Source organism: Vombatus ursinus, unplaced genomic scaffold (assembly GCF_900497805.2).
Source record: "Vombatus ursinus unplaced genomic scaffold, bare-nosed wombat genome assembly UNPS02001419.1, whole genome shotgun sequence".
In the NCBI taxonomy this organism is placed as follows: Eukaryota; Metazoa; Chordata; class Mammalia; order Diprotodontia; family Vombatidae; genus Vombatus; species Vombatus ursinus.
In genome coordinates, this window is record NW_020941197.1 from 21,895,990 (window position 1) to 21,921,910 (window position 25,921).

Below are 25,921 nucleotides of genomic sequence, written 5' to 3' on the forward strand. Positions count from 1 at the left end.
ATCTGGGAAGTCTGGAATGTTGCTACAATATTTCTGGTAGTTTTCATTTTGGGATCTCTTTCAGGAGGTGATCAGTGGATTCTTTCAATTTCTATTTTAGCCTCTGGTTCTAGAATATCAGGGCAGTTTTCCTTGATAATTTCTTGAAAGATGTTATCTAGACTTTTTTTTTGATCATGACATTCAGGTAGTCCAATAATTCTTAAATTATCTCTCTTGAATCTATTTTCCAAGTCAGTTATTTTTCCAATGAAATATTTCACATCATCTTCTATTTTTTCATTCTTTTAGTTTTGTTTGATTGTTTCTAGATGTCTCATAAAGTCATTAGCTTACATTTGTCCAATTCTAACTTTTAAGGAATTATTTTCTTCAGTGAGCTTTTGTATCTCTTTTCCAATTGGCCAATTCCACTTTTTAAGGAGTTCTTATCAGTGAAATTTTATACATCTTCCATTTGGCCAATTCTGCTTTTCAAGGCATTCTTCTCTTTGGGGGATTTCTGTGCTTCTCTTAGCATTTGGCCTGTTCTGTTTTTAAGGTGTTATTTTCTTCAGTACTTTTTGTGCCTCTTTTACCAATCTGTTGACCCTTTTTTCATGATTTTCTTTCATCACTCTCATTTCTCTTCCCAATTTTTCATCTACTTCTCTTACTTGATTTTTAAAATCCTTGTTGAGCTCTTCCATGGCCTAAGACCAATTCGTATTTTTCTTTGAGGTTTTGGATGCAAGAATTTTGACATTGTTGTCTTCTGAGTGTGCTTTGATCTTCCTTGTAACCATAGTAACTTTCTATGGTGAGAATTTTTTTCTATTGTTTGCTCATTTTCTAGCCTATTTCTTGATTTTTAATTCTAGGATGAAGTGGGGCTCTGCTTTCCAAGTGGAGGGGGCACTGTCCCAAGCTTCAGGTTTTTTGTGCAGCTGTTTTCAAAGGTAATTCTGGGCACCTGTGAATTTTTGGCTCTTCCAAGGTGGTATGATGTAGGGAGAGGTGTGTTTACTATTCTCCTGTACTGTGCACTGGTTTATGAGCAGCCACAAACACTCTTTTCTACCCTGGAACTGTGACCAGGTGCCTGGTCCCTTGCAGTGGAAAGCTTTGTTCTGCTAATGCTCTTCTTCTCACTGGGACTAAGACCCAGCACTGTGACCCAGATCCAAGTATAGGCAATGGTGCCAGTAAAGGAAACTCTGTAAGTCTCCTTCTGATCCTTTGTCCAGTCCCCTTACCATCAGTAGGCATAAAGGTCTGGAACCCATTGCTGCTGCCACTGACTCAGTTGCTCTGAGGTCAGCTTCTGGTTTGCTGGGGCCTGGTCTGCACTGGCATGGCCTGCACTGGACTGCACTCCTCTCTCATCCTGGTGCAACAGACCTTTCCTACCAACCTTCTAAATTGTCTTGGGCTAGAAAACTGTTTCACTCCATCTTTTTGTGGGTTCTGCCACTCTAGAATTTGTTTAGAGTCATTATTTAAAGGTATTTGGAGGGGTGTGGTGGAGAAAAGAGGCAAGTCCCTGCCTTTCCTCTGCCATCTTGGCTCCAAACATTTGTTTTTGTTTTTTAAAGTTTTGAGTTCTAAATTGTATCCCTTTTTCTCCCCCCTCCTCTTTCCCCTCCCTGAAACAGTAAGCAATCTGATATGTTATACATGTGCAATCATGTAAAACATTTCCATATTAGTCATTTTGTATAAGAAAACTCAAAGAAAAAGAATGAAAGAAAGTGAAAAATAGCATGCTTCAGTCTGTATTCAAACAATATCAGTTCTTTCTCTGGAGGTGGACAGTATGCTTCATCATTAGTCCTTTGGGATTCTCTTTAATTATTGTATTGCTGAGAATAGCTAAGTCATTCATAATTGATCACCATACAATATTGCTGTTACTGTGTACAATGTTTTCCTGTTTCTACTCACTTCACTTTACATCAGTTCATATGAGTCTTTCCAGGTTTTTCTGAAATCATCCTGCTTGTCATTTCTTACAGCAAAATACTATTCCATCACAATCATATACCACAACTTGTTTAGCCATTCCCCAATTGATGGGCATCCCCTCAATTTCCACTTCTCAGCTACCACAAAAAGAGCTGCATAAATATTTTTGTACAGATAGGTCCTATTCCTTTGTTTTTCTTTTTGATATCTTTAGGATATAGACCTACCAGTCAGCACATTATTTTAAATGAATTACATTTTGGAACAAAAACATAAATATAAGCAGGACTATTGGTGTGCTAGTAAATGATTAATAACTGCCTCTCTGAAAAAAATGTAAGTATGACACACTTTTAAGTTTATATATTGGCATTAATAACATTTTCTCCATCATTTTCTTAAGGTTTAGAACAGACAAAACAATAAATCAGCCATATTTTTTTAACATTTTCTGATTTCTGAGGTGTAAAGCTCACACTGAAAATTTTAACCATTGCTCTGTTGACCATTTAGACTTGGCCCTAGCACACCCTCTACCTTCTTGAATGACTCAATTTGTTAAAAAAAAAAAAAAGTCTCCAAGACTATGTAACATACCTAAAAGGGTCAGTCAGCTTAATGACAGTTCAGTGTAACAACAGTGGAGGACTGAGAATCTTTCTGCTCCTTCCTTAAGCTCTGGTTAGTGGACTTAATCATCTGATGCATTGGATTTTATTTCTATCACTGCTGTAGCTTTCAACTCCTGCCCTCAGAGTAGCTAGCCTATGTCAGCAAATATCTCAAGATACTTCCATTCTCATCCCAAGCTGACCTAAGATGCTGCTATTAATAGAACAAGCATGATTGCAAAACACCTTAAGGGCAGAGGATTTTACCTTAAGTTACCAAAAAAGAGGATTAATCAGATAGGCAGGAGCTGTACAAGTATTTCCATTAGTGTTTTTTTTTTTAAAAACTTTCCTGTACATGATTTTCTTTTGGTTCTTGGATATCATCACACTTAGGACATTCTGTAGATGGGGTGTAAAAAGTGCTGGGCCAGGAGTCAGGAGAACAGAGTTATAGTTCCAGCTCCACTAGTGTGTGACCCTATGCAAGTCATGTTAACTCCCTGAGCCTCAGTTTCTTCAGCTGTAAAATGAAAGGTTATACGTGGACAACGTAGGAATTTGTTTTGCTTGACTACACATATTTGCTAATGGGTCTTGTTTTTCTTTTTTCTTTTTCTTTTAAATGGGAGGGTTTGAGAAGGAGGGAAAATAAATGCTTAATTAAAACATAAATTGGAAAAATAATTACTAGGTTGATCTCCAAGGATCCTTCTAGCTCTAACATTATGGCTTAGTAATTATTGATGAGGAAGGAAGGAAATGAGAAAGGGAGAGAGGAGGGAGGAATTCATCAAATGGATTAAATTTTTGAGAATCTGACTAAAGTTTTTTCCTGTTTCCACATCCACAAAATGGCGAAGCAGGCAAAAAACATTGGCAGATTGACCATGGAACTAACCAATCATTTTAGAATCCTGCCCCGCCTCCCACCTCTCTCTTTCTTGTACAGGGAGACCCCTCCCTCAAGTGAAAAAGGTTGGGTAAGAAGGTTAGGGGTTTGCAATGGGCTCTACCTGTCTGAGGAGATGGATCCCCAAGTTGTTGCCTGGGAATGTCATCTTTCAGGTAAAACTTCCTTGTGACGTCACGGCCTCAAACAAAAGAGTGTGGGTGTAGCAGAAAGAGCACTGAGCCTCAGGAGTCCTGGCTTTTTAGGGTCAGTCATTCCATCATAGATTTAGAGCCAGAAGTACTCTAAAGGACCTCTCATCCGACCCTTCTTATTTTATGCATGAAGAAGCTGAGACACAGAAAGATTTAAGTGACTTGTCCAGACTCACAGCTAATAAGTATCTGAGGCAGGATACGAACCCAAACTCTTCTGATTCCAAGTTCATAGCATATTATACCATGCTGCCTCCCTGAGTTTTAGTTACCTCATCTGTAAAATGGGCCCCACAATATCAGCCCTAATATGGAGTTGTTGCAAATATCAAATAGGAAAAAGTTTGTAAAAGCGCTTTATAAGCATGAAGCATTCTGCTAATGCGATGAATTGATTGTTACTGTTATTATAGTTATTGTGATGGGTAGTTACGTTACTTTCTGTTTTTAGAGATTTCTATATATTCAGGTTCCCTGAGTTCATCAGGTTGAGGTGGGATGGGTAATGGGTTTGGATAGGGCATGGTAAGTTCGTATTCCTCGTCCTGGAAGCTGGGGGACGGCTCGGGTCTAGAAGGGACCCTCACGACGGCATATTCAGTCTCATGCCCAGGAGCCAGCTTAAGCTTGGGGCCAACATTCTCATAGTCCTCCTCCGTGGAGTTTATGGAAGGCATTCGTCGAGGCACGTGCGTGATGAGGGCATAGAACGGCTCCTTTGCGTTGTCTTCCTGGCTTTCCTGCCAATTGGTTAAAAAAAAAAAAGGCCACATTTGCCTCAGGCGCTCTCTCACCTCCTGCTTTTGGGCAACCCTCCTCCAGTGGTGCCTTCTCCTTTTCTCCCCCTAAACTACAGCTCCTCCTCCCCTGCTGTGCTCTCCGGCCTGCCCTGTCCTAGCAGTGCCCAGTTTACTAGGGCGCTCTGCTCTCAGCTAGCTGTCATAGAGGAAAGCTTTATCCATGAACATTTCAATGAAGATTTGTGACAAATAACAGCTGAGGATGTTCCCTTCCCAAGCTCTGCATTTCTTAAACTTGAGAGGACAGCATTTTATGCGAAAGGGTGGATTTCTAATTGTCTCAAACTCAGTGGTAGATGAAAGGGAGAGGGGTTTCCTTTTATCCCTCCAGATGATGCCACATGGTGGGGGGCAACCCTGTACGTATACTCCCTGGCATGTCCTTGAGTGCACAAGCCCGAGGAGTCTGCATTCTTAGGTCTGTTTCAGAAAAGCAAAATTAATTTCTCCTTACCTGATGATAAGAAGGTGAAACTTCTTCACCTAGAAGAAGAAAGATAAAGCAGTCACTATATAGGTCAGGCCTCTAGGGGTACAGGATTTTGGGGGGGGGGAACAGGCATGGAGCTACAGATGAGGAAAAGAATGAGCAGAGGCCTCTCCTATCGGGAGCCAATCCTATTTCTCTGCAGGCATGAGCTGCTGAACAGAGCTGGAGGAAGTCACAATGGATGTGACAGGGTCCACTCCAAATCAATGTTACTTAACTTCACCATGGCAAAGCAATTCTTTTACTTCTCTCTAATTGATTCTTATTCCTACTCCCCATAGAAGATGTTCCAACCTTCTCTACTCAAAGCTCCCACACTTCCTTCTCCCTCTACCCACTTTTTCAGCTGATGACTTCTCCGATTACTTTACTGAGAAAACAGAGGACATTCACTGTGACTTCCTCTTCTCCCCTCCTCTTTATCTCAAAACCCCATTGACACAGTCTCTCCTTCTTCCTTTAGTCTCTGATAATGAGGTAGTCCTTCTCCTCAACAAGGCCAAGCCCTCTCCATGTATTCTTTTTTTTTTCTTTCGCTTTTTGGTGAGGCAACCAGGGTTAAGTGACTTGCCCAGTGTTGCACAGCTAGTAAGTGTCAAGTATCTAAGGCCAAATTTGAACTCAGGTCCTCCTGACTTCAAGGTTCTATCCACTGTGCCACCTAGCTGCCCCATCTCCAAGGATTCTTGATCCCATTGCCTCCAATCTCCTCTAATAGATTGCCTCTTCCTTCATCTTCCCACCCTCCCAGCCATTTCCAATCTCATCCTATCTACGGGTTCCTTCCCTTCTGCCCACAAACATGGCCAAACCTCTTCATCCTTAAGAAACCTTCACTAGTCCTTTCCATCCCTTCAAGTTGTATTTTTCTCCCTTTCCAGACAAACTTCAGGAAAAGGCTGTCTGGAATCATTGCCCCCATTCCCTCTCTTCTCACTCCTCAACCCTTTGCAATCTGGTTTCCCCACTCAACTTGAGCTTCAATTTCTTTAACTGGCAAATCTAATGGCCTTTCCTCAGTTCTCCTTCTTCTTGACCCTTCTGTAACATTTAGCATTGTTGGCTTTTCTTTTTTCACCTCGATCCTTTTTTCTCTGCTCTTTTGTGACATTGCCCTCTCTTGGCTCTCCTTCTATCTGTCTGCCCACTTCTCAATCCTTTGCTGACTCTTAATTCATACCATATTCCCTCACTGAAGGCATAATCTAAGATTCTGTCCTAGGTCCATTCTCATTTCTCCATAATCTTTCACTTGTTTGGCTTCCTCAGTTCCCATGTTTTGAATTATTATCTCTTTGCAAACTCATGTTTCTCCCAAACTCCAGTTTCAAATCACCAAATAACTATTGGACATTTCAAGTTGAATATCTCATAAATACCTCAAACTTAAACTGTCCTAGGCAGCTAGGTATCACAATAGATGGAGTATTGGACCTGGTGTCAGGAAGACCTGAGTTCAAAATCAGGCATCAGAAATTTACTAGCTGTGTGGCTCTGGGCAAGTCCCTTGAGCTTTGTTTGCCTCAGTTTCCTCACTGTAAAATGGAATAATAATAACAACCACAGTTACTCTACAGGGTTGTTATAAAGATCAGTTGAGATAAAGTGCTATGTAAATGCTAGTTAATATGATGATAACGATGATGTCCAAAATAGAGTCAAGTCTAACTCTCTCCTGATCTTCCTTATTTCTATTCATGGTATAACCATCCTTCCAGTCTCCAAGTCTGTAATCTCTGCATTATCCATGATTCCTCATCCTCTATCCAATCAATTGCCAGATCTTATTGTTTCTACCTCCACAACATATCTTGCATCTGAGTCCTTCTCTGTTCTCATATAACCACCACCTTACTTCAGGTCCTCATCATTTCTATTCTGGACTACTGCAATGACCTCCCAATTGGTCTCTCTGCCTCCACTCCAATCCATCCTACGTATGATTTTGAAAGTGCAGATAGAAATGTGGATTTTGGTTTCTTACAAGATAGAAGTGAATCATTTCATACTATAGATCCTGCTTTAAAGCAGGGATAGGTCAAGATCAGACTTCTGAGTGAATCAGAAAGTCCTTGGGCCTGGGTCCAAGAAGTCACTTCCACACTTCAGAACCTGAACTGCCATCTGCTGCTTGGTAGATCAAATTGATGGAAAAACTGATTAGAGCTGATTAAAGGGAAAAGTTTGCTTTTCCATGAAACATTCTTCCTTTACCTTTCTTGGCACTACCATCTACTTCATGAGAAGTGGAAATCAATTACGTAAGGAAGCAGACCTGGACTTAGGAGAACTGCTTTTGACTGAAAGAGTCAGTCACCAAACCTTTCTAAGAAATGATCATGGAAAAGCTTTTCAGTCTCAAGGAAGGAAGGAAGGAAAGAAGGAAGGAAGGAAGAAAGGAAGGAAGGAAAGAAAGAAGGAAAGAAGGAAGGAAAAAGTATCATGAATGAAGTTAAATGATACGCTATTCAGGAATTAAAAGAATTATGCATAGATATATATCTAGATTATATAGAATTTGCAGGATTCTGACACTACTGTAGCAGAAAGAATTTTTTTCATCAAATGATAGGGTTAAAGATGTAGTCTGGCACTGTGGCTAGAGTTTGACATTAAACCATACCAGTGACATCAATTGTTACACGTGGTTATTTAAAAACCACTTTTGGTGTGGCTTCTAACACTCAGCATAGCACATATGGTGACTGAGATACAAATGATCTATTTGGCGAATTATTTAAAACCCCTTATGGCCAGTGATAGAAACTGGGGGAGGGGAAGGACAGATGAAGGGCAATAGAGAACTTTCTAACCTGCCCAATTTGAAAAATTATTTTCATCTTATGTCAGTGATTGAATAATTACATAATCAGATAAGGGATAAATAAATCCAATAAAGAACAAAATAAAGCCTATTTTTTATGGATTACACACAAAGGCAACATAAGGATATTGTGATTTTGAATTGGTAGACAGCCTTTACAATGCTCCAAGATGCCAGACTGGCAGATAGTCTTCAGGGTAGCCAACCACTACTACTTACTCCCTTGAAAAATTGAAGTATCTCCACAGACTAGTGGGAAAATGCCATATACTTTTTAAAGCAATCTTTAATTGATATGAATTTAATTAAATGGCACCAAGCTAAAATTAAAAAAAATTAATTACTTGTAATGTGTAGAATACTGTGCTACCAGGATACATAAAATAATAGAATTTTTAGGAGCACAACAGACTGAAGTTACAAGACAGAATAGCTCCTGAGTATCACTGTCAAAAAACAGCAATAAAATTCCAAAGAACTCCTAAAAGAAGTTTGCTTTGAGAAAAACTAAAAAAAATTAACAGACAAAAGCTTTCTGACACAATGATAGATTAAAAGAGACAAAAATGCTAGAAGAAAAATATCATAGAAAAACCACAGAAATATCAGAACTAAAATTAGAATTTTCTAAAGATACAGTAGAGTAGATAATAAATACATTGAAGTAAAAAAAAAAAAAGAAAAGAAATGAAATTAGCCAAAAAAATCATAAGATATAATAAAGAGCTGGGTATTCATAAGAAATCCTAGGGAGAATCAATAAATATTCAATCAATTAAGAATCTGTGATGTGCCAGCCACTGTGCTAAGAACTAAAAATTATTATGAAATAGCAGTTAAGAAATACCTTGGAGGAAATATAAATAGAACAATAGACTTAGTGAAAATCAGAAGTATTTTCCTGGAGTACATGATATCCGAAACAGAAGAAGAAGAAAAGAAACATGTCCAACAAATTACACAAAATAATCATGTTGTTTCAATAAATAATTGAATGGCACAAACAAACTTGAAGAGGAAAAGAAAGAGGAAAGGAAAGAGCAGGGCAAAGAGGGCGAAATGGGTAAAGAGTATATGTTGTGTTGTGTGTGTGTTATGGTTGGGATGAGATTAGTACTAATGAAATAAGGAAAATTGTATGATTTCTGATAAAATAAATAATTTTACAAAATATAGTGAGCTAATAGAATATATTGCATTTGCGGTGAGATGAATAATTCTTATCTATTCAAGAAATAGAAGTTACAAGAGAAAAAAAAAGAAAGATTTTATTATTAGCCAGAGTCAAATAAAGAACTTATGAACAACTGCAAAAAAAATCTAGAATAAAAAGGAAAGAAAGAGACAAGGAAGGAATCATCGCTGTAAATTCAAATACTTAAATGGATCTGTGATCTTGTCTATGCAATGCAGATCACAAACCAGACATGTCTGCCTATCCTGTCTAATTCAACCTAGTACCCAGAACCCAAAAGCACTACGAATAACAGCACCCAAGGCCATCAATCCCATTTCTGTCCTAGCTCAGATAGATATTATCTCAAGAAACAAGCTCTGTGGAAATGCGACCTATTTGATGCCTCTTTGCTGGCGCTTTAGTTCCTATCTCCACAGCGGAGGCATCTACTGAATACTTGGAAAAGAAAGTTTTACGTAGTAATATAGTCCTTGGCACCATAAAATGATTCAACATCAGGAGTAGATATGGTCTTATCAATGGAAATGACGTTAAACAAAAATGCATTAACATACGTTTTGCTGCTGTACCCTAAGAACAATGGAGCCTTTCCATCTGATTTGCAGAAGAAACTTCCTATCTGTGTTGTTTTCCCCATTAGAATGTGTGGTCCTTGGGAGCACAAAATTGACCGTCTTGCTTATCTCTAGCTACGGCGCTTAGCCCAGTGCATTGCATATAATCTGTGTTCATTCATTCATCATTCATTCATTGATTCTAGGCATGGTATACAAGCGGTACAATTGCATGGATACAGGACACGGAGTGCTGTGTATAAGGAATGGAAAGAAGTCCAGTTTAGTTGGACTATAGAATGTAGGAAAGAGAAGAATGTATAATTAGTTTTGGAAAGATAAGTTGGGGAAAATTATGAAGCATTTGAAAAACCAAACAGATGAAATATTTTTTGGACATGATCAACTTGGTAATTTATTTTGCTTGGCTATGCATATTTGTTATGAGATTTTTTTTTTCCAATGGGGAGAAGAAGAGAAAAAATATTTTTGTTAACTGAAAAAAAAATTAAAAAGAAGAACCCTCTCCCTAAATGCTGTTGAGAGCTGAAGAAGAAGAAGAAGAAGAAGAAGAAGAAGAAAATGGATTTATATTTTACTGTAGAGACAATAGGGGGCCAGTAGAATTTATTGAGTAAGGGAGTGACGCAGTTGTTGTTGTTTTTGTTGTTTGTCCTTCATTTTCAAAGAGCACCAATGACATCATGGGGTGATGTCTTGACTCATTCGTGAATTGGATGTAAATGAGGAAGAGCTGACTTAGTGACATAGTTAGATCTGAGCTTAAGAAAAATCATTTTGGCAGCTATGTGAAGAATGAATTTGATTAAGGTAGGAAGGCCAGTTAAGAGACCAGTTCCTCTTAGTTGGGTAAGAGTTGATGAGGGCTTGAGCTAATCAGGTGTCTATGTGAAGAGAAGGAAGAACTCTGATGTAAGAGATTCTTCAGAATAAAAATAACAGAATTTGGTAATTGATTGCATATGTGAGGTGAGAAAGAAGGAGCTGTTGAGGTTAACACTGAGGTTTTGAACTTGGAAGTCTAGAAGAACTGTGCTGTCTTCAAGACAGAGAGTTTAGGGATGGTGTGGTGTGGTTGGGAGGAAAGATAATGAGTTCTGTCTGACACTTCAATTTTTAGATGCCTGTAGTATACCCAATTAAAAATGTCCAATAGGCAATTGGCAATGCAGGCTTGGAGAACAACTTGGATTATACACACATACTATATATATTTACATATAATATACATATATATTAGTGCATTGAATATGAATTTTATACTACATATGAATTCATATTCATTTTATTCACATATGCATAAATGTAAATACATACATAAATATATCCCAACTGAAGCTGTAAGAAATAAACTTCATTTAGTATAATGAGGGGCAGCACAGTGTAATAACAGTATTGATTTAGCTGATATTAATATGGTTGTGATGAGGAAACTGAGACTCAGAGGTTAAATGACACATTCAGTTAATAGATCATATAGTGGAAAGAACACTGGTTCTAAAGTAAAAAGACTTGGGTTTGAATTTTAGCCATGCTAGCCATACCAGGGTTACAAGAGGAAGACAAGATGGACCAGCCTTGTGTTGAGGGTGAGGGATGATGTGGACAGCCAGAGTATTCCACAAGTACCTCTGTGATTCAGGAGAAAGTGAGGAGCATGTGTGGTGGATCAAAGTGATGAATTTATGGCATAACATTTTCCAGTCTGGCTTCCAGCATCATCATTCATGTGAAATGGCTCTTCCCAAAGTGATCAGTGACCTCTTAACTGACAAATCTAATGATCTGTTTTTTTAGTCCTCATTCTTCTTGACCTCTTTGCTGTATTTGACAATGTTAGTCAGCTTCTCTTCCTAGATTCTCTATACTTTCTGGGATTTTGTGAAACTGTTCTTTCTTAGTTTTCCTCCTACTTATCCAACCACTCCTCAGACAGCTTTGCTGAGTCATCAATATTATGTTCCTTAATTGTAGATGTATGCCAAGACTCCTTACTGAGAACTCCTTTCTTCTCTATCCACGTTCTTTCTCTATGCTCTTATCAACTCTCATGATTTTAATTATCATCTCCATGCAGATGACTCAAAGATCAATTATACTCTTTTTTCTCCATTGTTGCCCTCAAATGCATCCTTCTCTTTTTTTTTTAATTTGAAGATCTATTCCACCTTCTCCTTAGCAACTAAAATAGGTCCCTTCAAACTCCTTCCACATGCAGATACACACCAGGATAGTTCAGCCAGCTTTGAAATTTAAAATCAAAATCTCCTCATTGGAATGGACCTCAGAGGTCATCTAGTCCATTACTTACCTAGAGGGTTATTTTATGAGAAGAAAAGGATATATATCACAAAGAGATAGCTAGCTAGATAGATAGATCCCTGACAAGTACTCATCCAATATCTATTTGGTGATCTCTAATGATAGGTATATTTCTATCTGAGGCAACCTATTCCATTTTTGGATAGCATTAATTATTAAGAAGTTTTTCTTTATATTTATTCAAAAGTCAGCATCTCTACAGTTTTGACCATCATCATCATCATCATCAATCATCATCATCATCCCTAATACTTCTCCAGGATAAATATTCCCAGTTCCTTTAATTTCTCCTCTGATGGTCTGTTATCCCCTCACCATCCTAGTTACCCTCCTTTGAATACACTCCAGCTTATTAAAATCCTTTATAAAATATGATGCCTAATTTTTTTTTATCACAGTGCTTCAGATGTGTAATCAGGGTTGCATACTGAGTACTTCCTTAGCCCTGGACAATATTCTATAAATGTAGCCTAAGTTCAGATGAGCAATTTAGGATGGTTAACTCATATTTAGCTCAAATTTCTCTAAAGCTACAGATCTTTTGCATTTGCATTTGCTTGTCTGGACATATCATGTACTAATTTAGTCAATTTTGTGATCCATGTATAGGATTTTACATTTATCCTTTATGAATTTAATCTTTTTTTAATTAACTTATTTGGAATTATCAACAATCACTTCCATAAGCTTTTGAGTTTTAAATTTTTCTCCCCCTCCCTCCCCAAGACAGTGCACAAACTGATATAGGCTATACATATATATTCCTATTAAACACATTTTCACATTAGTGATGTTGTAAGTAAGAATTAGAACCAATAGGAGGAACCACCAGAAAGATCAATTTAATCTTTAAAAAAGAAATGTATCAATATTAAAAAAAAAGGAATTAAGAACTTACTTTCCTTGTGGAACTCTTTCTTTCTTCTCTTTATTACTTGTCTAAAAAGAAAGGAAACAATTATTTGTTTGTTTTATTTGTCTAAATATATATTTGTATTATATGTATAAAAAGAAAGGAAACAAACTTCAATATTTACTACATCTGAAAAGGTTCTTATAATGGTAGTAAGAGATTGAATCCAATCTCTTTAATATATCCAAAGCTGTAGCTGCACTAATGACAAAGTGAAACTTTGAGTCCATGGCCCTCAAATAGAGCAAAAGTCAAGCCATGGCAAGGATTTCACATTAGAGGCAAGATGGTAGAGTGGACAAAGAACAATACTTGAAATCTGGATGAATTGGGTTTGAATGCTACCTTATTATCTGTGGGACTGTGTGTGTGTGTGTGTGTGTGTGTGTGTGTGTGTGAGTCAATTTACCTCTTGGAGCTTCTGTTTCTTTATCTGTGAAATGAGGATAGCTGTATTGCTTACCTCACAGGGTTTCATCAATTGAAATAACGTTTTTTCACAAACTTTTAAGGTACTGGAACATGGATAGGGTCTGGACTTGGATTCCATTAGTACAGCGAACTGCCAGATGAGGAAACTTTCTTCCAAAACATGTCAGCACTTTCTCTTTGACTTAGAGTCTTAGAGAATTTGTTAGAATGCTGAGAAGTTAAGAGACTTGACTAGGGTCACACAGCCAGGTTGTGTCAAAGATAGGACTTGAACCCAGTTATTCTTGGCTACAAGGCTGGCTCTCTACTCTTTATGCTGTGCTGCCTTTTTAAAGCGTTAATTATCATCATCATCATCATCATCATTCTGATGATCTACAAACTTTTCCTGTAGAAGTCAAATTCCTTAGGAAACAGGACATTTCCTTTTTGTCTTTGTTTTGCCAGCTTCTAGCAGAGCTCAACTAGTCAGGTTACTACGTACACTATTCAATTTCTTTCCTAAATTGCAAGTTTTGTTATCATCTAGAGACAGGATTTTTGGTGGACAAAGTGGCTAGCCATCTCTATGTGGGCTGAGGGGCCAAAAACGTTTGTCCATCATCTAAAAATATCTGCCTCAATTCATCTAGCATAAGGTTGCAAAGCTCTCCTTCCTGGCCTAAAATTTCCACTGATAAAATAATAATAGTAATTTATATTGTGCCTAGTATAGCCCACTAAAGTTAAGTGCTTTACAAATATCTCATTTTATCTTCACAACCACTCTGGGAGATAGGTGCTTTTGTTATTTACTTATATTTATATAATTATACTGTTGTATTATTAGAGTCACCATTATGGTTTAACAGACATAAAACAGACATCCCCAAACTCACCCTTGCATCACCATACTTAAGATAACTTTTTCTTTACAGGGAAGGGAAAAAAATGTGAAAGATGCAAAATTTGTCCTTGAGTTCTCTAGCATCCCTCTTCTCGACTTTGATTTTATATTGTAGGTATTGTGGCTTAGAAGAAAGGACAAGCTTAGGAGTCAGGTGATCTGGATTCACCCTCCTACCTCTTTCACTTATTCTTCAAGATTAAATACTTGTTCCATAGACTCTTTGGGACCTAGGCCATCTGCAGTGAAATGTACCAGAAGTGCATTTTGTTCTTTAATATTAAACTTGTCTTATGCTCCTTCATAATTTCTTCACTGCTCCCAACTTCTTACAGATCTCTTCAACACTATCAGAAGCAGGAGGGCCTTCTTTGTCCTTCAGTCGGGTTCTGGGGCCACTCAAACTTGCCTCCTTTTGTCCTACAAATTCTTGTTGTTCAGCCGTTTCAGTCATGTCTGAGTCTTTATGACCCCATTTGGGATTTTCTTGGCAAAGATACCAAAGTCGTTTGCCATTTCCTTCTCTAGCTCATTTTACAGATAAGGAAACTGAGGTAAGCAGGGTTAAGTGACTTGCCCAGAGTCACATGGCTAGTAAGTGTCTGAGGCCAGATTTGAACTCAGGAAGATGAGCCTTCCTGACTCCAGGCCCATTGTTCTATCTACTGTGCCACCCGGCTATCCCCTACAAATTCTACTAGTCTTTCACCATAACAAGGATGAAGGGTGCTCGGGAGATCCGTGTCTTCATTACTCTTGGACTTCACTTCTGGGTGTCCTTACGCTGTGAACTTTCTCCATCACATCCCAGTGGGCATTTTCTCCCTGCCCCCTACTTTTCAGCTCTCTTGTCTTTCACATTAGAATGTAAGGTTCTTGAAGGCAGAAACTTTCTTTCTTCTTGCCTGTAGTTGCATTTCCAGTGCTTAATCCAGTGCCTGGCACATAGGAAGAGCTTAATAAATGCTTGTTGAGTTGATAACAAGAGGAAAGTCACTTGACCTCCCTGGGACCCGCTTCCTTCATTTTTAAAATGAGTAAATTAGACTAGATTTTTTCTTCCAGCTCTACACCTATGATTCTAAGGTCCTCTACAGGGGCTCTTCTTTGTCTCCTCTTCAAGCATCTCTTTTGTCCTCATTTAAGAACCTACACATTATCTATCATTCATACCTCAGAGTGAATTTAAGCAAATGAGCTAGCATTCCAACCATATTTGTATTTTAAACTCACTTTCTCCATTTACAGAATAAAAGGGTTTATTTTATTCGGGAATTTCAGGTGTCTGGTATCTGAAAAATATGTTTTTTATGTGTGTGTGGGGGGGGAGGAAGTTCTTTCTACGTCTCTGAAATCATTCCAGATAAACAAAGTAGGTGGCTGTACATACATAAGAATGTCCTCTTTTGTTAGACTGTATTAACCAACTTAGAAGGGGATGTTCAAATCCACAGTGGCCCTGGGATATCTGAAGGGTCTTTACTACTTTAAGGTTACTGATTCTTATTGGACAGAACTAGGGGCTTTAGTCCCAACATGGGGTCTGAATCATATATGGATTTAGAGGTAGAACCAGAGGCCATGGAAGTGATCTAATCCAATTCTCTAATTTTACAAATGGGAAAATTGAGACCCGGTTTTTTTTTCCAGTAGTAAGTGGGAAAGTTTGTAGACAATGACCATAACTACCTGCTACATAGAGGATTTGAATGAGGATTTTGAATTATTCACCAGATAGTAGTTACCTTGATACAGCATTCATCCCAGGGGCTAGAGTCAGTGAAGTGAGGCCAGGGGAACAAGTCGACTTTTCTTTTGTTGTTGTTTAGTTGTATCAGTCATGTCTGACTTTTTGTGACCCCATTTTTGGGGTTTTCTTGGCAAAGATACTGGAATGGTTTGCCATTTCTTTCTGTAGCTTATTTTATAGATGAGGAACTGAGGCAAACAAGGTTAAGTGACTTGCCCAGGGTCACACGGCTAATAAGTGTCTGAAGCAGGATTTGAACTCGTCTTCTTGATTCCAAGCCCAACACTATATCCACCAGTGATCCCATATAAAAATAGCTAGCATTTATAAGTTGGTTTAATGTTTGCAAAGCACTTTACATATATTACCCCATTTGATTCTTGCTGTAACCTTGTAAAGTATTTGAATAATTGTCATATGGAAGAGGAATTAGTATCCCTTCACTTGGCCCCAGAGGAAGAACTAAGGAGCAAAAGGTAGATGCTATGTAGAAGCAGGTTAGGTTCCATGTAAGGAAACCCTCTTAACTACAGCTGTCTAAACAGTGGTGCAGACTTCCTCAGAAAGTACTGGCATCTCTGTAGGTCTTTTTAAAAGTCTCGATGACCTCTCGGCATGTGAAGAAAATCTTTTTTCAGATACTGGTTGGATTAGACGGTCCCTAGGTTCCTAGCAACTGTGAAATGCTGATTCTGTGACAGGTTCTTTCTCCCTGGGGAGAAAACTGCCGGGCTGACCCAACACCGTGCACCCATTTGTGCTTGCTAAATGTCTGCGGATGTTTGATTCACTGCTCTTCCTTCACCTCCTTTAAAAAAAAAAAGGAACCAGCAAAAGCTGCCCCGTAGGCTCTATCGTCAGCAAAGACTGTATTGTCTTCTGAGGTTGTTAGGCCCTGGGCTCCTATTCTCCTCTGGTATTTCAGACGCAGGCCGCTATGAAAGGAGTAGGTGGAAAGAGTTTGGTCCGGTTCAGATTAACTGACATCAGAGGCCCTTTCCCACAAACCTCAAAATAATATCAGTGAAGCAGGAGGAAAAGGAAGTGGCCGCCTCAAAAAACAGAAACCAAGAGCTACAGATGAAATGATTGAAGAGGAGATTGGGTACAAAGATACGTGAAATGAGTGTGCAAAATAGCAACGGATTTAAAGCGTCTTGGTCTAATTTAACTGTGTGTGTTTCTGTTCACCTTGGTCCTGGCAGTAGCAGAGCACTCAAAGCACATGAGATCTCTCTTGCCTTCTCCCTCTTCTTTAGCTGGTCACTGTTTGAAGGTGACTTCTGAGTCCAAAGAGGGCAATCAGTTACCAGCAACCATTTCTTAAACACTCGCTATATGACAAACATGGTGTATTGGGGAATGCAAAAACAAAACAAAACAATTAGGGGAGATAACACGTAAGTAGATACAAAATGTAGAGAGTAAATATGAGATAATTTGGGGGAAAAGAGAGGAGGAATAAGCATTTATTAAGCACCTACTATATGCTAGTCACTGTGTTAAGCGCTTTATAAATATTATCTCATTTGATCCTTACCACAAACTATTATTTTGTGATATAACAAACAAATACATGATATTTGTTACATACATAGTGAATTATCTCTATTTAACACTTGAGGAAACTGAGATCAACAGTAGTTAAGTGACTTGCCTAGGGTCACACAGATAGTAAATGTCTGAGGTCACATTTGAACTCAGATCTTCCTGACTCTAGGCCCACCTAGCTACTAGCCTACTAGTTGGGGGTGAGGCGTCAGAAAGGGCTTCATGTAAAAAGTGGTGCTTGAGCTGAGCTTCAAAGGAATCTGGGGGCAGGGGGGTAGCTCAGTTGCATAGTGGTTAGAACACCGGCCCTGGAGTCAGGAGGACTTGAGGTCAAATCTGGTCTCAGACCAGACATTGGACACTTACTAGCTGTGTGACCATGGGCAAGTCACTTACCCCCAATTGCCTGGCAAAAAAAAGGAATCTAGGAATTCTAAGCTATAGAGGAGGAAGGAGGGCATTCTAGGCATGGGGCACAGCCTGTGCAAAGGCAAGAACACAGAAGATGCAATGTCTTGTCTGAAGAATACCAAGAAGGCCAACCTGTCTAGCCAAGAGAGTTCCTAAAGGGGAGTAAGGTGTGATAAGTCAGGAAAGGGTAGGCTGAAGTTAGACTGGGAAGGGATTTAAATGCCAAATGAAGGCATTAGTATCCCATCCTGTAGGCAATAGGGAGCCAAAGGAGGTTTTTGAGCTGATGAGTGGCCAGACCTGTGCTTTAGGTATTAATTTCACAATTATGTAAAGGAACGACTGGAGAGAGGAGAGAAGTGAGGCAGGGAGTCCACGCCTCCTCCATAGGGCTTTTTTTAAGTTAATGAACCCCAAGACTTTGGCCCTATAACATGACATTCAATTTGGCAACAAATACTGCTCAGTTTGGTTCTCACCTGTACTTTTTCTGTTCTAGGTTTCCAGTTCTCGGCTTCCTGTGTTCCTCTTGGTTGTCCTTTGGCTGGCTACAATAAAACACACCAGGTTCAGTGCTCCTTCCCAGCCCCTTTACACTCTCTCACACTCATTTTTATTTTTGAGGCAGTTAGGGTTAAGTGACTTACCCAGGGTCACACAACTAATAAATGTCTGAAGCTGGATTTGAACTCAGGTCCTCCTGACTTCAGGGCTGGTATTCGGTCCACTGTGCCACCTAGCTGCCCAATCTCCTAGTCTTTTATTGGTGCCCGCAGGAGCAGCAAACCTGCCCTCTACGTCCTCCAGTTAGGCTCTGGGGTCACCCCAACTTGTCTCTGGCTTTTGTCCCACAAGCTCTACTAAATTTAATCTCCTTGAGCCTTAGTTTCTCACCTGTGAAATGCAGACATGGGACAAGATGTCCTCGGAGGTCCCTTCCAGCTCTAGGTTTGCCATAAGATTATCCCATGTGATCCTCACAGCCTTGTTCGGCAGATGCTATTATTATTTCTATTTTACAGATAAGGACTGATTAAATGACTTGGCCAAAGTCACAAATAAATGAGATAGGATTAGAACCTGGTCTCTCTGACTTTAAGTCCAGAAGTTTCTCCATTAAACCTTGCAAAGTGCCTTCCTCTCTATTCCAAAGGCCAAAACCTTAATAAATCCCTGTTTGCTTCAGTGCAGCACTGCAGAATGAACGGCAGCCGCCCAATGAGGCTCTCTGCCATTTGTTCCAAGTGTAACGCCGGCTAAGACAGAGCCCTCTTTAATCCCTATCTTGTGGGCAGGGGTGGCCTCCTTTGATTGGCTGCCTGAATCTTTAAAAATGGAAAGACTGAGCCATTAACTCTTTTTTCCACCACCTTTTTGGATTTGCTCTTTTCCAGTGACTCATATTTGCTGTGTCTAGTATGCATGGGATGCCGTGAGCTGAAGCCCAGAGAGGAGAAGGAAAATCCTCCCCCCCCTCCCTTTTTTACCTCTAACTCTGAAAAATGGTCCTAGTGATGTTTGTTTCTATTCTTTGTTGTTTGTCCTCAGTTTCAGGGATGGGAGATAATCCTGTTGGATAGGGATCTTGAGGCCAGACTGCAGGCAGGGGGTGCAGCCAGACTGATCCCCATAGAAGCCCTGAAAAGCCAGGCCTCCAGGGACTCGAAACCGGGTCTGTGCTCTCTGGGAACCCAAATAAGCCACGAACCTAATTCCTTTCCCCTCCCTAGAGACTGAGGTGGTGCCAGTAGGGAGGGAGATTCTGCCTCCCACATGTTGGGGAGTAAATCTGTATATTTGTGACTATACTTTTTGCAGTAAATGTTCTCTTTGTAAAAGCTCCACAGTGTTACATGTAGGGCCTTGTCTGGGATAAAGTTGGGCCCTTCCCTTTTGCAGAGACCCCTGGAGAGATTCTCTGGTAGCAATGAAGCAGGTTCAACGTTACAACGCCCACATGACTCAAGTAACCAGGGAAGGAGATTTCTCAGACCCTCTTCTGGTGTGATCTTTGAAGAAAAACAATACAAAACAAAACAAAACAAAAAAAAACCTCCTCAGGTAGTATTTACATTTGGAGCTCTTGAACCAGAACAAAACAAAAGAAGAAACAAACAACCCCCCAAACCAACAATATCCAATCCTTTCCTATTTATGAATCTCAAATCAAATGCATCTCTAGAGAGAAAACCTTTCTTCTGATATAGTATAGTTAAGCAAAAAGTGTTCTTAAGCTGGAGTCAGAGGCAACCTGGGTTCAAATCCTGCCTCTTTTATTTACTATCTGTGTACCCTTGGACAAATCACCCAATGTTTATGGGCCGTGGTTTCCCCATTTGTAAAAGGAGGGAGTTGAAGAAGATAACATCGAAGGTTCGTCCTAGGTCTATGTCTACGGCTTCCCGGTTAAAGAGTACTAAGGTACCTTTCTGAGGTGGTCAATTCGTATCAATTCATATTTTGTAATAGTGATCAAATTATAAATACTTTGTGTATCACCACCATTATTATCTGTAGGTATTTACTGAAGAATGTGTGCGTGTGTGTGTGTGTGTGTGTGTGTGTGTGTGTGAGAGAGAGAGAGAAGGAGAGAGGGAAAGGGGGGGAGGGAGGGAGGGACAGAGACAGAGACAGAGAGACAGAGAGAGATTGTGGTTGAGTCATTTTTTAGTTGTGTCCAATTCTTATGACCCCAAGATACTGGAGTATTTTGCCATTTCCTTCTTCAGCTCATTTGATAGATGAAGAAACTGAGGCAAACAGGGTTAAGTGACTTGCTCAGGGTCACACAACTAGTAAGTGTCTGAGGCCAGATTTGAACTCAGAAAGATGAATCTTCCTGACTCCAGGCCCAGCTTTCTTGTCCACTGCATCACCTAGCAGCCCAAGCAAACATACCTTAATTGTCCTAAGTCTTGCCCAGGGTCTTCCTGACTCTAGGCCTCTCGCTCTATTCACTGTACCACCCAGCTGCCCATGAGATATGGATTACAAGAATATTAAGCAGCTCTGATTTGAGGTCAATCAGGAATCAGCAGCCAAAGAGGCTTAATGAAGGGTAAGAGACACTAACTGAGAGAAGCTGAGGAGAAAAGTTGAAGCATCAGAAGATTGAAGAGAAAAGACAGAACTCGGAAGTTATTGGAGCTGAGAGCTTGTTGAAAGCAGAGCCCAGCTAACTTGAGGGTCTGCTGTTTATATAAAGAGCTGATCTGTTTGGAGGAAAGCTCTTCTGTCTGAAAGAGCTGATTGATGGAAAGGAGACTCCTCTGCTGTAGATGAAGGGCTAGCTTCCTTGTTCTCGAGTAACAGCTACAGCATGAAGGCAAACCCACTCAAAGGCATGCTTTATTTTGCCTTTTATTGCCCTGGAGAAGGGAAATCCTTCAAAGCAAATGGAAAACAAAACCCAAACAGCTTTATAGATTCCAGTATTAAAGATGAATGCTTTTCACTGAAGGAGTGTCACACTGGCTAAAGGGACAAATACCTGGGAAACTCTGCGGATGCCAGGCTTAAAGCTGCTATTAGCTAGAAGAGCTTTTTTCATTGTTTCATTAGCCTGAGAGTAATAGGGGAGCAGAGAGGATCAGAAGAGAAGAAGGTGACATGTGGAGACCATAGGCTTGAAGTCCAGAGGTAAGAGTTGTCTAAAACACGTCAGTTTCCCTACTCATGTTCCTCACTGCCGGGTTTTTTCTAAGTGAGTACCAACTCTACTTCTCATCACATTAAAAACAAAACAAAGTAATAACAAAACTTCTGTCCACTGGTGGGGTTATATGGCCCAGATTTATAGGAGGGCTGTTATGTTTTGATTGGTCATTACTTTTACTTCTGTTGAGTAAGTATTATTCATGCTTTTGTTTTTTTGCTTAGCAAATGTTTTATGCTTGAGTTAATGGCATCATTGTGATTGATTTGTGTAAGTGGAAAGTATATTAATGGGAGCTCATTAGCTAGCATTGATGAGCATAGATGTGTTTTCCCCCACCCTAGGGTTACCCCTAGTTTTAAGAGTAACTTGTAGCAGTGTGGCAGCTGTGGCTGGCCCCCTTTCTGGGAAAATTCCCAGACTTGCCAAAAGGAGTACAAATTGAGGTGAATTAGGGTTAGTGCCATATTACATACTCATGCCCTCTTTATACCTAATAAACTTTGTATTTATGTTGTATGTTTTGTGTTTAACTTACATGTGTACTTACTTTATCCTTCAAAGACAATATAAACTCCCTGAAGACAAGAACTATGCCATCTTTATCTTTTTGTCCCCAGCTTAGACCAGTGCCTGGCTTATAATAGGATTTTAATGAATGTTGAATTGTATTGAATCACCCTCCCATTTAGGGAAGAATGGTAATAATAGCTTACATTTATGTAGTGCTTTACAATTTATAAATTGTTTTCCATTTATCATCTCGTTTGATTCTTCCAAAACTTGTGAAGCAAGCAATACAGGTCTTATCCTCGTTTTACAGATAAGGAAGAGGAGACCCAGAGAAGTGGAGACACTTAGCCAGGTTCACACACTGATTAAGTAGCAGAGCTGGAAACCAAACCCAGTTCAGGAAGAAAGTTTCCTTAGCTACCCACCTCTGTTTGAATAGGACAGTGTCTTGCTAGAAGGAAATAAAGTTGCAAAGTTCTGCTTCATGGGAACTACCTTTTTTCAAAGATAACACTGAGGTAGACACAATAGGTGGGATTCTGGGAAGGACAGAAAACCCCTTGAGGGTGGTTAAAGTCTTATTTAAAAAACATATTTCCTATATTTAAACTGGATTTCTGTGTATTATGTTTTCCTTCCTTTTTTTTTTAATTGCGCAAAATGTTGCAGAGAAAACAGCTGGTTCTTTGCCTAAAGCAGCTACACTGGAACAGCTGTGAACTTCAAGAGAAAATGATCACTTCTTTGCTTTGTCCTGCAATAATGTGGCTTTCCAGGGATCTCCCAGCTCTGACTTTTTAATTAGTCCCATTCTTCCTTCTCTGATCTATGTCTCCCAACTATCATTCATCATTTCACTGCTGACACTTAGCCCTCAGAGGGACTAGAGACAGATGTCCTCCCACAGGGTCCCCAATTGTTTTGGTCAGTAATTTCAAGCTCCTCCCCACCCACTTCTTTTTGCCAAATTAAAAAACAAAAACAAACTTTGGAGAAAGAACTTTTGTGAGTTCACCTCCTCTTTCGGAATCCTGCACTGGTGATATCTAATTCAATTTGGAACCATAAGAGTTCCTCCAACAGCTCTACTGTTCCTAAGCACACATCTCTCATTCGGTGCCCCAGACTGTACCCCGGACTACTCCTCTTCCTTCTTTTTTCAACTCCCAAACACCAAAAGGGGGTGTCTGGATAGAAACGTTACTCATTCTATTCACCCTCAGGGAGAGAAGTTAAACTCACAGTTCCCTGGTAGCAGCAGAGATTAAGTTTTAGTAACTTAAAACTTCCAAAAGCACTAAAGATTTTGCAGTGCATACATACACACACACACGTGTGTGTGTGTGTGTGTGTGTGTGTGTGTGAGAGAGAGAGAGAGAGAGAGAGAGAGAGAGAGAGAGAGAGAGAGAGATCTCCAAATAGAATGAAAGCAACTTTAGAAAAAGACTTCTTTTATTTTTGTTCTTGTAATTCCCGGTCCTTAGTACAGGGCAAGACACACTGTAGGCATTATAAGTCTTTCCTCTAATATAAACCTGTGTGATGCTCCACCCCACCCCACCCCACCTCCCCAATGCCTCCTGCTCTTGCCCTCAATTGCACTAAATCTCTTGGTGTCCTAGGCGACTAACTTTCCAAGACCAAGGGATCCTCACCTTTTTTATACTATAGATCCTTATGGCAGTCTGTTGAAACTTCTAACCCCCTTCTCAGAATTACATTTTTAAACGCATAAAACAAAATACATAGGATTACAAAGGAAACAAGATGTTAGTGAAAATAAAGATGAATTTTTTTCCTGTTCAAGTTCAGAGACCCCCTTCTGTTTACCCATGCTCTAAGATGATAAATTTCAAGTGAGTGACTGACCTGCCTATGTGGAAAGAGGTTCTACATTGGGAATTTTTTACTCTAGTGAAATCACTTGTGAAAGAAAAGAAAAATGGGCACATTCCATTTTCATATACGTCAGAATGTTTCATACATTGGCTTATTCTTTTCAAACATACAAATGATGTTTTTTTCCTAAGCAATTCCTAAGCATCAACGAGAAAACTGAGCCATGAAAACGCTTAAGTGAACTTGTCCCATAGAAAATGAGTCCCTTCTGGAGTGTGTTGTGTGTGTGTGTGCTTGGGGAAGCAGGGGAGGGAATAAGCATTTATATAGAGCCCACTATGTTCCAGACACTGTCCTAAGTGCTTTACAAGTATTATCTCATTTGATTTTCACAACAGCCTTGTGAAGTAGGTGCTATTATTATCCCCATTTTGTAGTTGAAGAAATTGAGGCGAACAGAGGTTAAGTGACTTGCCCAGGGTCACACAGCTAATAAGTTGCTGAGACTGGACTTGAATTCAAAAAGATGAGTCTTCTCGACTCCAGGCCCCGTGCTCTATCCTTCAAGTCACATAGCTGCTGTGGTGGACACAGTGAGACTTGTATCATAGGATCATAGGTCGAGAGCTGGAGGAGACAGACCTCAGAGGTCAGCTAGCCTAATCCTATCATTTTACAAAAGAGGAGCCTGCGGCTGTCCAAGGAGATTAAGTGACATTCCCAAGGTCATACAGGTAGTAAACATCAGAGTCAGGGTTCAAACCCAGGTAATCTCATCTCAGACACTTACTAGCTCTGTGATGCAGGCTAAGCCACCTGGCCTTCAGGGACCCCACGTTCCTTATCTGTAAAATGAAGAAACTGGATTCGATGGTCTATAAGGCGTCTTCCACCTCTCCGTCTTTGTTCTTCAGCCACATACAGAACCGTATTGGGAGGGAGCCCAGGTCTGTCTTAGGCTACATGGCTTCCTTCTGTTACCCACGTCCCCAACTCATCCCCATCCCAGATGGAAAGGCGTAAAGCCTTTCTATCTGCAAAGTTTCTTCCTGTAGGGCAGCTCCCTTGTTGCTCTCTGCCCAGCTCCCCGACGGGACAGAGCCCTGAGCCTGCCTAGACTCACCTGAATCTTCTTCGGAGACAGTTCCCCATCCTTTCATTGGGATTCTTAAGCCCAGCTCCTTGTTTCACTTCCCTCTTCATCTGCCCTGTACCAGACCTCAGGACAGAAGGAAACCTAATGTGAAGAGGGCAGCATCATTATTGAACTGCTAGTCTAGGGCACAGTCTAGAGGAAAAAAGACTTTCTAGAAAGGCGAGGAGGATGATAAGGAGGAAACAGAGGGAGGAGAAGAAAGGAATGCATGTCCAACTTTGTGGGTGCCTGGGTCTGCATGTGACTTCCGGAAATGCTAGACAGTGAGATGATGAAACTTGTAGTCCTCACTTCAGTGTTCCAATAAGCCCTGAGGAGGCAGAGTGTGCCAGCTAGTGTGAAATCTCACAGTCCAGACCCTCACCACCTCTCTCCTAGATCATTTCAATGGCGTCCAAGTTGGGCTCCCTGCCTCAAGTCTTTCCCAGCTCTAGTCCATCCTCCACATGACTGCCAAAATGATTTCTCTTTTCTTTTTCCACCACTGATAAATCATAGTTTATTTTTTCTACTTAATAGAATTTTATTTTTTCCAATTACATGTAAAGATAGTTTTCAACATTCACTTTTATAAGATTTTGAGTTCCAAGTTTTTTCTCCCTCCCTTCTTCTCCTCTCTCTCCCTTCCCCTTCTCTTCAAGACGGCAAGCCATCTGATATAGGCTATGTACAATCATATTAAACGTATTTCCACATTAGTCATGCTGTGAAAGAATCAGAACAAAAGGGAAAAGCCATGAGAAAGAAAAAAAAGAAAGAAAATAATATGCTTTGATCTGCATTCAGACTCAATAGTTCTTTCTCTGGAAGCGGATAGCATTTTCCATCAGGAATCTTTTGAAATTGTCTTAGATTGCTGAGAAAAGCTAAATCTATCAAAGATGATCATTGCACAGTGTTGCTGTTACTGTAGTACAATGTTCTTCTGATTCTGCTCCAAAGTG

General features: G+C 39.9%; 1 protein-coding gene across 1 annotated transcript; it reads right to left on the bottom strand.

The window, feature by feature from the left end:
- Nucleotides 1–3,927: 3,927 nt before the first annotated feature.
- On the bottom strand, nucleotides 3,928–25,094 carry GCSAM (germinal center associated signaling and motility). The gene is made up of 5 exons (XM_027865963.1): nucleotides 24,945–25,094; nucleotides 18,294–18,362; nucleotides 12,770–12,810; nucleotides 4,917–4,945; nucleotides 3,928–4,402 (listed from the first exon to the last, which is right to left on the bottom strand). Exons 1-5 carry the CDS (start codon nucleotides 25,022–25,024, stop codon nucleotides 4,097–4,099), a joined length of 525 nt encoding a protein of 174 aa, XP_027721764.1. The 5' UTR covers nucleotides 25,025–25,094; the 3' UTR covers nucleotides 3,928–4,096.
- Nucleotides 25,095–25,921: the final 827 nt, after the last annotated feature.

What these genes read in the sequence shown, in the direction of transcription:
- GCSAM (XM_027865963.1), bottom strand. Translation starts at nt 25,024, where the DNA reads ATGAAGAGGGAAGTGAAACAAGGAGCTGGGCTTAAGAATCCCAATGAA. An exon ending in TGTCTCCGAAGAAGATTCAG is followed by an intron (nt 18,363 to 24,944) that starts GTGAGTCTAGGC and finishes GTTTTATTGTAG; the next exon opens with CCAGCCAAAGGACAACCAAG. An exon ending in CTAGAACAGAAAAAGTACAG is followed by an intron (nt 12,811 to 18,293) that starts GTGAGAACCAAA and finishes CTTTCTTTTTAG; the next exon opens with ACAAGTAATAAAGAGAAGAA.